The sequence below is a fragment of the Brachionichthys hirsutus genome, chromosome 3 (genome assembly GCF_040956055.1).
Source record: "Brachionichthys hirsutus isolate HB-005 chromosome 3, CSIRO-AGI_Bhir_v1, whole genome shotgun sequence".
NCBI lineage: Eukaryota > Metazoa > Chordata > Actinopteri > Lophiiformes > Brachionichthyidae > Brachionichthys > Brachionichthys hirsutus.
The window spans coordinates 14,496,613-14,511,133 of NC_090899.1; the positions used below are offsets into that span (position 1 = coordinate 14,496,613).

The 14,521-nt window shown below is 41.8% G+C and overlaps 1 protein-coding gene across 1 annotated transcript in view; it reads left to right on the forward strand.

Annotated features, from left to right (window-relative positions):
• LOC137917696 (intermembrane lipid transfer protein VPS13B-like) overlaps positions 1-14,521 on the forward strand; it is a 303,427-nt gene that overhangs the window by 37,182 nt on the left and 251,724 nt on the right. The window contains exons 10-16 of the mRNA XM_068760421.1: positions 365-487; positions 1,140-1,277; positions 3,401-3,488; positions 5,690-5,878; positions 8,365-8,534; positions 8,816-9,010; positions 12,448-12,572. Of these exons, the coding sequence (XP_068616522.1) occupies positions 365-487; positions 1,140-1,277; positions 3,401-3,488; positions 5,690-5,878; positions 8,365-8,534; positions 8,816-9,010; positions 12,448-12,572 (1,028 nt within the window). The remainder of the gene's footprint in view (positions 1-364; positions 488-1,139; positions 1,278-3,400; positions 3,489-5,689; positions 5,879-8,364; positions 8,535-8,815; positions 9,011-12,447; positions 12,573-14,521) is intronic.

The window sequence follows — 14,521 nt, forward strand, 5'->3', positions numbered from 1 at the left end:
CCACATCATCTTGCTTGTCTAGCTGTCATGAAAATCAGGCTTTATGATTTATTGCAATTTAAAATGTAAAATTAAAGTGAATTTCTGTTAATAATTGCACTGATATGGTTTTTGCTGATTGGCCTTCCCACACTAAATGTTACATCATCAAGTCTCCACTCAAATGTTGTTGCCATCTAGCCAAATCTAGATGTTAATAGGGTTCTTGTTTCTTCCACTGTAAAAGCCTTTGTTTAGTATTTTCTTCACTGAAGGGAAAAATGCTCCAGAGTTTATCCAGGATCGACATTATTCTTCATGTGGAGGTCAATAAATCTGCTGTATAAAAACTTGGTTCAATTATTTTCCTGTGGTTTTATTCCAGGTGCTGATGATGGGGGAGCTCTTCTTCGATTGTCAGATTGGTTTTGTGGGCTGCCGGGCACACTGCCTGAAAGGCATCATGGGAGTGCGGGATTTTGAAGAAAACATGCACAGAAGTGAAGAGGTAAAGATTGCCATTAAACCGCAAAAAAAAGATGAATAATCAAAGTGAGAAAAGATTAAAAGATTATTTAAGACCCCAGAAAGATGCGTTTCCCCTAAAGCACATCTACTGCACATCTATCTCATGAAGCTCAGTGGGAGAAGGCTGAGGGTTAGCAAAGCTGTCAGCAAAGCAAAGAGTTGCTACTTTGAAGAATCTAAAATAGAACACATATTTAGGGTTATTTCATAATGTTTTGCTCCATAATTCCATATATATTAATGTTTTCAGTTTATATCTGATGGTGATGAATATATTTATTAGATAGAATGTTAGAGCAGTACAAGTACAGTCACACAGTAGAATGTATTACAGTACAAGTACAGTCAAACAATAGTATGTATGACAGTACAAGTACAGTCAAACAGTAGTATGTATTACAGTACAAGTACAGTCAAACACCCTGTCTAAGAGGAGCATTTCAAAAAAGCCCTTGCGGTCTTGTTCCTGTTGAAAGTCCTTCATCTAGATTAAAGGTGCGTCCAATGTTTTGACTGGTAGTGTAAATGATATTGTCTGGATTATACATTTTTGATATCTGAAGTTAGATTTGATGTTTTCCTATATACTGTTCCCTACCCCTCTTATTTCTTTCTTCCCTGTGGTTCTGCAGGATGCCGTGTTCTTCTTCTGTGGGGACAGCCTGAGCAGTAAAGGGATGACCTACCTCACCAACTCTCTCTTTGACTACCGCAGCCCAGAAAACAACGGCATCAGGGCTGAGTACATCCTTGATGCTGTTAACCACAAGGTGACAATGAATTTTAGATTCTCCCTCATACGACTACACCAGAGAATCGCGTTTCCTCAGTCACTTTGTTTTCTGAAAACACCGCTTTTGTGTGGTTAGAAGGGCAGCATGCAGCACTAGACTGCAGATGTTGTTTATGTGATGTATTCATCACTCCAGAAGACTAAACACAAAGTATTCAAAGGACAGCCACCAAACTGATGGTAGAGACTGAACCATATGGCAGAAATGACTCAGTCAGTTCCAAGGCAGGCCAACAACCAACCCAACACACACACACCTCCCAGCGAGGTCGACAGTTCTACACAGAAACGCCTCATCATTTTTCAACCGACGGCAATAATCAGCAAAAAGCCTGAAACATGATGCTGATGCTGCTTATTTTGACACACCTGCCAATGACAAAGTACGACACTGTCTAATGAATAAATACTCACACAGTGACTGTAAAGATATTTTCTTAAGATGCATGGCCGTTATTTCCAGGCTTGTGCCACCAAACCGCGAAACAAAAGCGGTTTCCTGCCAGGTTAGTGTTGAGAACGTACACTTTGCTGATACAGTCATTTATCTATGTTAATAAACAAAAAACATCTGATCAAAGCACTTCCTGTCTTACAGCTTCATTTGGAAAATGAGTCTGAACAACATATTAATATTTGTATGTAGTAGTACTAAGTTTAGAATGGTGTTCTTTTAGAGTTCTTTTCTAAATTATTATAATTTAAATACCTGTCACTAAGATTTCTGTCAGTGCAGTGGAGGAATGCTCTCGCTATCTCAGTGGTAGTGTTGAAGCCACTATTCCTGATAACTCTCTGCTCCCCTCAACAGCCATCACAGCTCTCGTGTTGATTCAGCTCAGAAACGTTCATGACCCTCAGTGAAGTAATTGTTTGGACTTCATCCATCCATCCGACCGTCTATTTGTACTTTAAAGTCTAAGAGTCAAAGGTTTTAGTGCTAATTCATGAACTGTTTTGAAACTAGCCAATGGCTTTGATCCAAAAGCATGCCAGAGCCATTAGAGGTCCCTTAATAAATATTACTCATTAACCTGCCCCTCTGATAAGGCCCCATTGCAATCTCTGATTGGAGACCGAGTGGATTAGTTTGGGCTGGGGGTGTTAAACGCGTGTTTAAGGGGCACCTCTCTCTCTCTCTCTCTCTCTCTCTCTCTCGCTCCCTCCTCTTTGTTTTCCAGTGTTTTGATGTTCATGAGAAGTAAAAATGTCCAGTATTGTTTAGGACAGGGTCAATAGCTCTTGACCCACAGACTAATAAATGATGACAGGTTACACAAAGGTAGGTCTGAAATCCCCCCCACCTCCCCCCCCAAAAAAGTGATCACATTGGTTGAAGGAATTGGCAGTACTATGTATTTTTTAAATATTCATATTCATGTGTAATTGCCATATTAACATCTTACAAAGCAGCTAATCGCATGAATCTATTGGGCTGTATTTATGAACAATGATCAACATTATAAATGCTTTAATTATTATTGCTATGTTTGTTCAAATGTGCACCTATTTAGGTAAATATTCTACACTGCATTCATGGTTTTAAAATCGCTGTCTTAAATATTTCCAAATAACATTTCACAATTTCATATTGAAAGTATTAGCCAAAATCCTCGTCTGACAGATTTGATTTGTTATGGAAAAGTCCAATCTTTAAGTCGATAAGATAAGTATTTGCAGTGGCATCCATCCAAGCACCAATTGAATGACGAAACGTTGGCTTCCTTTTATCCACAGCTTATTACTCAATAAAGAACAGACATCATATCTAATAATTCACTTTCCTATGCAGTATAGTACAGATTAAGGTAAACGCTCTGGCTCTTTGTGCTCTCTTTAATAGGACGTTTTCAGTTTTTTTCGACTAGAGACACTTCTATCCTCCGCTAAGTGTGTTTTCATTTCCAAAGAGTTCCAAATATTAGTGATGCTGTTGGCCCGAGAACAGCATTATCACCAACGACGCCATCAATAACGCTTCTTATCTCTGGTTTCACCCCCTCTGCGCTATCCACATGACCCCAGTCACTGCCACTTTCTGCTATCAGCATGTTTGCTCCCTCACTGCCATGTTTGCTGAACTCTACCTTTGTTTGACAGGAGACCTACACGGAGATAGCAGGCATGCAGCGCTTTGGTGCTTTCTACATGGATTATCTCTACACAATGGAGAACAGCAGTGGCAAAGGTATTGTCTGATTCATTCCTCTTCAAAGAGCGCGTTTGCTCACCCTGCCACCTCTTCTCTCGTTTCTTCATGCCGATCCGGTTCTCCTTTGCTCGGCCATGCTCTTGCTGCCTATCTGTGCTCCACTGTCTCTGTTTTTCAGTTTCTTTCTCTTCCTGCTCTGTTCTCTGTTAAGCAAGCCCCCTGGAAACTTGGAGATGGAGCTTGTCTTGTTTGACTCACAGCCACCTGGTCTTTGACCCTTCCTGTCCTCGCTCTCACCCCAAACTTACCTGGAGGGCAACTGTCAGAAGTGTTTAGTCTGTGCTGACGCGTATTTGAGTTTCTTTCTCCCTTCTGCTTGTTGAAACACTGTTTCCCTCTGTCTCTTTACCTGTAAGCTGTTGAGAAAGTGAGCAGCCCCTTCTTCCCTAATTAGGTGTCACTCTTCCTGGCAGAAGCTCGAAGACAGGCGGGATTTCCTCATTCCTCGGCTAAAGCACTTAAGATTGTTTATTATAAGTGTGAAAGATCTGCAGTTCCCTGACAGATAAATGATTCTCCCTTCAATTTCAAATGATATATTTGATCCCCAAACATCTGTGTGTGCTTAAGTGTCTGATTGTGGAGCATTTTATTTGAATGCTCCTATGATGATGACACCTGACTGATATTCACAAGTACTAAGACACACACACACAAAAACCTTTCAATCACTTAATTAAGCAGCGTAATTAAATCTAGTGGCAACAGTGTAATTTAATAGATTATTAAGTGGGACAGGGATTATTAACTTTGGCAGATTTTGCTGATGATCTAATCCACTGTTTCCTTTTCTTTAGCAGGATCTAGTTGAACCAATTCAAAGATCTGAACAGATTCATTTGGAGTCTAACGTAAACTATGTTCCCCCTTGTCCCCCCTCTTTTTGCTTTCCTTTTTATTTTTTACTTCTCTGACTCTACCGCCACATGACTCTACACTCTTGTTTCCTCCTCCTGTCAGCAACAGATAAAAATCTAAATTAAAAGAAACACTGATACTGTCGTCCTTAGCTGTCAAAATCATTTCTGACAGCAGGATAAGTGTCATTCTATTTCCTTGCGGGACGGCTGTGGTTACCGTTGCCAATCGGAATGCTTCTCCTCTGTCAGTGTTTCTCTTCTTTTGCGGACACGGACCAGATCCAGTGTCAACCAAACAAATTAGCCTCCGTCGCCATGGGACTGACATAAACTCTGAGTCAACCGAAACACTAACCAACCCAGGTCACATTCACCATTGACTTCACATTAGAGTAAAGCTGGAGATTAAACACTTTTGTTGTTGTTGTTTTTTAAATCGTGCGAGTTGGAGACACTTTAAAATTGTCTACCGGTACATTTCGACTGATTTCTGCCTCCTCATCATCCCACTGACCGTTCTTGCTGTAGCCATATGGTTAATATTAGACCTAATCATCCTTTGTTGCCAAATGTCACTGAAGAAGGGAAGAGGAAGTGGCATTGCCCATCGCCCTTTATAAATCTCCACAATAGGGGGTTCAACCCATCCTCAAGCCTTTCCATCTAAATGTTGGATTCATGGTGTTGGCTTTCTGAGCTGTGAGGATGTTTGGTTCAATAGTGGAATAGCGATGGGAATAAAAAAAAAACAGTTTGTGACCCTTTGTCCTCTTCCTCCCTCACTGCCATTCATCCACCCCCTTCTTTCATTTTTAAGTTCTCCCTTTTTATTGTCGGAGAGTTCAGTCTTTTAAGTGGACCTCTGGAACAGAGGCATGCGATGAATGAGGGGACAGCTGTGTGAGGGAAGTGGACATTTGGAATAGTCATCATTCAAGTGGTTGTTATGTGAGCTGCTCTCTGCTGCTGCTTCACACCACTGCCGTGTTTGCTGGTTTTTCACCCAACAGATGAAGAGATTCTGTGGTCCAGGAGTCAATAAACATGATGGAGGGTCACACTCTCGTGCAATTATTGCTATTAGATGCAATGCTAATAAGTAAACTAAGATGGTTTGCTGGACATGTTATGTCGAGACAAGAAATCGACTGTGGGGAAATGTTGCTTCCCAAAGCATGTGCATTAAAAACACAAAACTACATGTGAAATACAGTAGGTGGTGTATCTCCTGTAGTACCTACTCTTCTACACTTTGAAATGTGTTAAATATTCAGTTACTCTAAAGGTTATACAGTGCATGTCGACTTTTGTCCGTAGGCTCTCAGGACTTCTCGGTGGTGAATTCGGAAGAGGCAGTTCCAGCTGTTGTCCAAGAGACATCCATCAAGAGGCTAGTGGTGGGACCTCTGGATATCAGGCTGCACAGCAGTGCCGTCCACCGAATCCTCAAGATGGCCACTTGTGCAATGGACCATGAGTATGAACCCTACTGTAAAGCACAGCAAGGTCAGGGGGCACAACCAAACACTCCCTGTGTGTGTGTGTTACTGTGCTGACTTTAAGAGCTGCGAGTCAGCAAGAACGAGTGCCTACGCTCAACTAGTGTACATTCGACACCACCTCTCCTCTTCTTTTGTCTATCACGCTGTTTTTTTTCTGGTCTCTAGTCTACTCTGCCAGTGATCAGAAACTGTTACGATATTCTCAGATCATCGTTATTTTCTTGCATAACGCATCTTTCGACATACGGCAGTGCATGAAAGTCGTGACCTTTTCTAATACTTAAGGAGGGTAAGCCAAACACCTTTTTTCGTGGCCGCCGCTCCCCAGCTATTGATGAGCTCATCCTGGGGTTATTGTGAAAGAACACGGAATGTGTGTGTGTGTGTAATATCTGTAGCAATAACTCCTTTTTTGCCAAACGATAACATCCTTGGGTTTCGGTTGTTTCAGCATCTGTGATAGATAATAGATGGCGGGGTAATTACTACAGAGCTTTGACTGAAGCTCGGCTGGTCGGTGTGTTACTTCCTGTTACTATCTGTGTCTGGACTCTTTGGCATTTGCTGGGGAGGGATCAGTATATTTAGAACCTTTGGAGGATTGAGAAATAGAGAAGTGATAAAAGAGAAAATATTGTTCATCAGTCTAGCTGTTACAGATGGAGTGATGAAAACACATTTTACCTCTCCTCTCCTCTCCTCTCCTCTCAAATTAGAAACAACAGAATATAGATGGCACAGTGGTTAGCAATGTCGCCTCACAGCAAGAAGGTACCGGATTCAAATCCTATCTGAAGTTTGTGCGTTCTCCCCTTGTCCGTGTGAGTTTGCTCCCGGTTCTCCGGTTTCCTCCCACCTCCAAAACGCATGCGATTTAGGTTAGTTTATTATTCTAAATTGTCCGAAGTGTCCGAGTGTGTGTGTGAATGGTTGTTTGTGGCCCCATGATGCACTGGTGACGCATTCGGAGTGTAGCTTTTTGCCCATAGTGATAGGCTCCAGCAACTCCTGTGACCCGCAGAGCGGAATAGCAGTAGAAAATGGGTGGATAAATTAATCTATTAATCATTCTGAACAATTGGGAACATGCATGTTATTGATCCGAGAAATGTATAACTGTCAAATACTTTACTGGTAAAATTTGTGTATATAGAAAATGTATTTGTCCCTCTACTATAAAAATGGCAACCTGCGTAAACACAAGAGGTGAGGTTGTCCGATATAGAAAAGGTATTGATTGGTCTGTAGAAAATAAAAATCAATTCATCAATCATATTTCGAAGCATGACGTTGGCTAGGAGGCTTCACAACTACTCAGTGATGAAATAAAAACATATTCAGGAAGAGGGTGATTGAAATATATTGGTACTATTTCAATCAATTCTTTTTCCACACTGGTGATTGTCCTATTTTGGGCATGAGATTCGAACCAGCCAATTACTTGTCCATTGTCATAATTGTGTCTGTTCATGTGAATGCTTTGTTTTTCTACCTCCTAAGAACAAGTGAAAAACTAAATAACAAGAACTGGATCTACAAGGTGGAAGAGAGAATACCGGGCAGGCCATGACGATGGATGTTGGCATACACATGTGTTTTTGGTCTTATTTTGTGTGCTGGAATTGAAAAGTGTTTTAATGCTAATAGTCCTGCCTCTCTGCACCATATTAGCTGCATGTTCTTTGTAATTTGAATGTTGACTATGGATATTGATTTGAGCCCTAGCATATGATTACATTGGACATGGCAGTGCCAAATGAACCTGATATCAGCAAGGCCAAAGAGCAGAACAGCTTTCGGATCAGTTTCTGAGCCCGCCTTGGAGCTGGGACTGTCGCCCAACAGATCCTTTACTGAACCAAAACAAGCCTGGGATTAGATCCAAGACCATTCAGTAACAATTGACTCAGGATTTGGTCCACCTTGGACCTGGGACATGGTTTGGTGTTCAATGCCCCGGTCACTCTTTACTTTGGTCACTGCTGACCTAGCTTGCCTCTTTACCATCTTGACCTTGTTCATTTCTTGTCTGATTTCCTTGACTGATTTTATGAGATTGTTCATAAACAAAGCTACTGGGAAATAGCCACTGTAATGAATATTGCTTGGACATGCCAGTATTTTTATAGTTATGTTTATTTTATTTAGTGTGTGAGGTGGAGGGTTTTGTTGGAAAGTGTTTGTTATTGTTTTAATACTGCAGCCATAGAGGAAAAATGTCCACTCAAAGAAATCGGTGTGCATTACAGCCAACCACTTTCTCTCTTCAACAATCTCAGGTCCACAATTCCCATATTTGTTCGGCCTTTCCCATTCTGTCATTTTGGTTCCGATAATGCAACACAGATCACATGCTTAGGTTACAGTCACTGTTATAAAACCGGAACATTAGCTGTGTTTCTAATTAGTCATCCTCCCCTACAGCGACACTTTCATGGTATTTCTTTCAAAACTAATGTTATTCTTTCTCTTTTGACACCGCCTTTTTAGAAATGTCTGAGGAGAGCCATGTACCAACTACTCCAGAGGAAATATCAGGCTTAGAAGAATTCATCCCGACGAGACTCACGTGTCTCACGCTGCTCCAAGTCACAGTCACCGTCTCCATGGCGGAGTTCAACCTGCTCCACACACTAATGCCTGTCATCACGCGGCAGAAGGTAGCGTTTACAGGCCTACCCTGAGCTCTGTTCTACCAACAGGCTTGTATCCTTGTTCTTGTTGTCCATGAGAGCATTTTTAAGGTTTCATTAATGGTCAATACATTTATGGAGGAGAACAAATTCTATCAACAAATTACATCAGGTGCTGACTCTACTGTCGGACTGCTCTATGTCTTAGAAGGTGTAACGTCTCAGTTAATGAGACTAATTAATAACCAGAATGTGAGCTGGATCATTGTTTAATGCCTGTCCTCACTCTCTTGCCTTAAATCCCCCAGACGACACCGGGACCGTTCAACATAACAGTGTTCCAGCCAGTACGTCCTTTACCTTGTGTGCAGTTCCAGGTGGAACGGGTTAACGTTGAACACTCGGTGCCCATGTATGCAAGAGGCCTGGTCAGCACTGTCAGCAGTCTCAGCCAACCTTCAGAAAACCTTCTGCATCACTGCTATGCACACCTCTACCTCAAGGTGAGCATCAAAATATTCAGCTAATCCCAGCTGTCTGCTTAAATGGGATTTATAGTAAACATGCAACTCATTTAGTTGCATTTAACAGTCATTTGAATGGACTTTACACTTTTTTTGCAAAAAAAAGTTTCATAGTTTAGAGCTGTAGCAGTTGAATAAAAAAAAAAAACCCCATCAGTCTGTATGCTAACATTCTATTCGCTAATATGCAATGTCCAAGTCAGAAGACAATTACAATAGATTAAAACCTTAATCTCTAAACGTTTCCATTTCAATTTGCACATTAGGTTTTATTGTTTAGAGCTATATTAGCTTAGATACATTATTCTGCAATTTAAAACTTGGATACAAAATTCATGTGGGAAAGTAATTTTAATCCTATGCCAATTTAAAATGTTGTTGTTTTTTTTTTTTACATGTATTTCTTTATCATCTTCTGAGATGAGAAAATACACACTGACTAATTTGGCTAGTTCCATGTGCTGCAGTCTGAAGTCAATAGGTCATCACATGGCCAGAGTCTTAACCCAAATGGCCCTTTTAAAGCCCTCGATGACCCTTGTCACCTGGTCATAAAAATCTCTGTGCAATGTTCTTGATGAGCACCAGTCCGACTCTGGTCTACTTCTACGTCTACTTCTTCACCTTGCAAAATTGATGGGATGTTACATCCTTGCACTCAGCAGCTGGAAAAGTTCCCCATTACTGCTTTTGTCCTGGGCAGCGCAGTGGATAGCGCAGTTGCCTCACAGCAAATCCAAATTGTAGCCTTTCTGTGAGGAGTTTGCATGTTCTCCCCGTGTCTGCGTGGGTTCTCCGGGTTCTCCGGCTTCCTCCCACCACCAAAAACATGCAAATGAGGTGAATTGGTTACACTAAGTGAGTGCGTGCATGTATGATTGTTTGCCTATGTGTGGCCCTGCGATGAACTGGCGACTTGTCCAGGGTGCACCCTGCCTCTCGCCTGTGGATAGGCTCCAGCACGACAGTTACGGATAAGCAGTTAAGAAATGGATGCATTTGTTTTCATGTCTGGTACTTCTGGTAGTTAAAATTGCAAACAATATTGCATCTATGTCAATGATTATAAAGATTCAGGTTCAGACTTCATTGAATACATTACATGAAGGGCAGTTTCTGAAAGTAGCTAAATACTAGCTGACATTTTCACATCTTTTGGGCCTTCAATCAGACCTGTAAAATCATTAAACGTTTTGTGATTGCTTATTTAAAGTCCATAATAATTTGACATGGGCCGACTTAGGACAAAAACCCTCCGAACCAGTTGTGGTTGTAATTCGTCAGCCCCCCCCCCCCCGCCCCCGTTAGTTCTGAGAGGGGATGTGTGGCCTAATGAGACACGGTTCAGAAATCAATCAGAGCAATAGCCTGTCTCGTGCTGGGGCTTCTGCTTGTCTAGGTCATAAGTCGACGGCTAGCTGTATCTGTCTATCACATTTTATTATATTCATCCATTCATTCATATTCCGAACCACTTTGTCCGTTACCGGATCGTACTGGAGCCTATCCCAACAGTCAACGGGCGAGAGGCGGGGTACACCCTGGACAAATCACCAGTTCATCACAGGGCTACACACACACACACACACACACACACACACACACAGCATATTATGTCCATATTTTTCTTCTTGTACAAATAAGTGTGCCCAAGTATGTGATTGTTCACACACACACACACATGCCCTGTGTATTAGGTTTGTCAGTATTTTTCTTATCATTTAAACAAAGAATATTAGTGCACAGTACACTAATCATGAAGTAGCATTTAAACATTTATTTACAGCAATGTATTTATCAGAAACGATTCTTTATTTTCCTCTGAATATGTCTGAGGGTTTTCCATATGTAATTGGGAATAAATGTTTTATCTGCATACTGTATTTAAGTAGATGTTCTTTTAACAAAGGCGATGGCAGAATCATATCTGATGGTCTCAGTAAGCATTTCCCCCCCTCTGTATTTGCTTTTTCCCTTTCATGACTTGTAGACTTTATAAACCTGCAGTAATCTGGGGTGGTACGACTTGGGTGTGTTTTGTTTTGAGGCAGGATGTTTGCTGGGTATCATGCTGGTAGTCCTTATCACAGGGTCACTGCAGGGTTAACTGTCAACTGGTCAGTGGCCAATCTGTTCTGGTACCAATCTGTATTGCCAAGGTACTGATTCTACCTCTGGATTTTGGCAGCAGGATCATGACAGGGTGGAGGTCATTCTGGCTGCAATTCACCCACCTCAGGAAGTCATTTGAAATGGGTATAAACCGAGGCTTATCTTAATCTGTGTTTTATTGACACTGGCTGTCAAAGCTAACGGGTCTGTCTTGAGGGTAGCTGTTAGCTATTGCTTTACTTTTCCATGGCCACAGACAAGAACCCCGGATCAGCCTGTAGGTTTAGATGGGGGGGGAGTGGGGGGCGCTGAGGCTAGACCAATCACTACTGACACAGCATCTGTGTCCTGAAATCATATGATTTAACTCAATATAGCACCATTGTGTGCAATGTGAATGTAAAAATGATCTCTGCGTCCACATACTCATGTGTTCAGCTGCAGTACTTTATATATCTGGCTATATGGAAGAACCCTCCATTATGGCAATACCTATAAAAGACATGCTGCCATTAATAGATATTGCATTGACCTCAGGGAACCTAAAAATCTTTTTTTGGAACTTGCCAGCGACTGAATCCTAGCGCACTCCGGACCAGAGCAGTCTGACCCATATACAGTAAAAGTATTCGGCTGTGTTGCTGATTGAGTGAAAGCACAAGTATTATTTCTTGCTGCTGTAATGGTAATATTAATCAACAGGGGTTGTTTTGCATGTTCTAAACTCATACATGGCCCTGTATGCTGTTTTCATGAAAAATCTTTATTCAGGAGGAGCATTCATCAAGTAGTGTCTGTGTAATCCTAATACTAATATTCAGATGTTATTGAGATGACTGCATGAATAACCTTTAAAATAAGGAATAGAAAATTGTATTGAAAATGATGATCATTACCCGCCGCGTGCAACATCAGTCTTTGTCTCACATGGCACCATGTCAGAATAAGACTCAGCATTTGGCTGGTCAACCAGGACACAGTCTGCATCTAACTGGATATTACCAACCTCTGCCAGCCTCTTCTGTAGAGTTTGATAAGGTTCGTGACCCTTGAACCTAATATGCACTGGAAAACTCAAAAGACTAATCTCACCGAGAACAAGATCAGCTAGCAGAGATCAGGGGAGATTGCAACTGAAAAATAACTTTTGGGTTTAACTGATATTTTATTGGAACGCTGAATTCTGCAGTCATGGTGATGTGTGTGGATGTGCTGCTACAGCTCAGCTGAACACTTGTCAAGGCTTCCCCTCCCTCCCTACCATCATCTCTCATGCACTCTTTTCCTTCTGTCTGTCCTTCCAGGTGTTTGGGTTCCAGGCAGGCCTGACCTGCCAGGACGTTATAGGCGGCTTCCTGCCTCTCCTTCCCATCATCCCTTCCTTCAGCACTGCACTCTATGGGAAGTTAATCCAGAAGCCTGTGTACTGGTGAGTTAAAAAAGCTGTCAGACATTAGGTTCAGTAGACTTAGATGTAGCTCAGATGCAGTTTTGTTTGAGTTTAAATTATTTATTTTATATCTGTTGCTCCAATCTATTTTAAAAATAAAGCGTAAATAATAAAGCACTGCACTGCAACTTGTTTCAGTGGCAGTGATACTTCTGTGTCTGTGTGCTTGGGATTATACTTGTGTGTGTGCACGTTACATGCTAAATAAAGTGTAATGCAGCCTTATGCATGTAGTGCATCAAAGACTATTTAAAGTGATGGATGAGCAACACCATCAGTGGGGAAGCAGAAAACAAGAGTCATTGGGTAACAACTTCAACAAATTTTCAGATGTTTGGAAAAAACGAGAGGAAAGTAAGACATCACTGTTTAACACGATGAAAAGCCGTGCTGCCACATCCCTGTCCCTTCACCAGACCTAGACAGTGAGTCATCGGGGATGTCCCCTAAACATCGAGGGGGTTAACGGTTTAATAGAGGACAAGTCAGGAGAGGGCTAAGTCTTTTGAGGTGGAATAGCTGAATAATTTGAGAGGGATGGACCCCAAAATAATTGAAGTCTTTAAGGGTTCAAGCTATCAAAATGCAAATAGAATGGAAGAAAGCAGGGGAATGGAAAGGGGGGGGGGTATTCTGTAAGTATAAAGGGACAGTTTTATGTGATTGAAGGGAGACAGTGTGATACATGTGCATGAGGGATGGACCATGAAAAGGTTGATGAAAAAGAGGGAGGGAGAGAAAAAGATGAACAATGAAACAGTGGATGACTGTATGCCATGTTTCTTTCGGTCTTGGCGATTGGCCATATTTTAATCATAGTATTGTTGGAATCAGTTCACCTGCATTTGATCTGTTGTCAATATAACGTTTAATAATCCGTTGCTGTCTGGTTGCTGTAGCAACAATCATAGGAATCCGTAAACCTGTGCAGAAGTAATCATGTGGAAAGCCCTTGATGTAAACCTGTGCAAGAACACCAACCCGGGAATTGATATCCCCCCCATTAGTTCAGACTCAAACATGTCAAAGAGCTGCAGATGGTTGTGACTTTTCCTGACTTCTTCTCCCGTTGCATCTAATGTACAGTGCTGCGCAGGCCACAGGAAGCCTTCATTCAATGTGGCGTGTGTGCGTCTGGAAGCAGAACCTGAATTCCCTGTGCTCTCTGCTCCCAATAACAGACTGTTAGCTGCTTGTTTGATCTCAAGCACCTACCCCCCCCCCCCCCAACCTTTCCTGCCTTGCCTCAAATAGTGGATTCAGATGTCAAACGGATGTTATTTTTCTTTCTGACAATCACTAAATGTTTCTCATCTCCAGCGAGCCTTCCAGAGCGATGCCCTCCTGTGGCTTTTCTTTCAGCCTGAACCAAACCTTAGAAATAACACTGTCAACCTTTCACAATCTCCTTGGCACGTGAAGAACGAACGTGCTCTTTGATTGAATGCAGCATGCACAGGTCCTGTATTCATCAGGGCGCCATTATCTTTTTGTTGTTTGAATAGGTTGTAGAATGAGTGAGGGAATTGTAATCATTCCTCAGAATATGTGATCACACACTGCCCAAGATAAGTGTTGCTGCCCTTAACAGACCTATTTCCCCTCTATCTCATTTTTGACATTCCTCAGAGTGCTTCTGACAGGCTTGAAGCACTTCTTTGATTTTCGCCGGCTCTTTCCGGTTGACGATATGGGTTTTGAAGTTATCATTTTAGGTTTGAAGTGATTCATATTTGAACCTTTCTGTCCAAGTGGCTGCCTCGCGTCTTGCTCCAGTCAAAAACCTAATTAACTCTCGACCTATCAATTTTGTTCTGGATGAATAATGAGGAGCATGTTTGACAGATAAGCAAAGCCAGTGAAGTGAAGCGCATCCTGCACTTTTCTTTTGAACACCTGCCCTTACCGAAGCTCTATTTCGATGACAA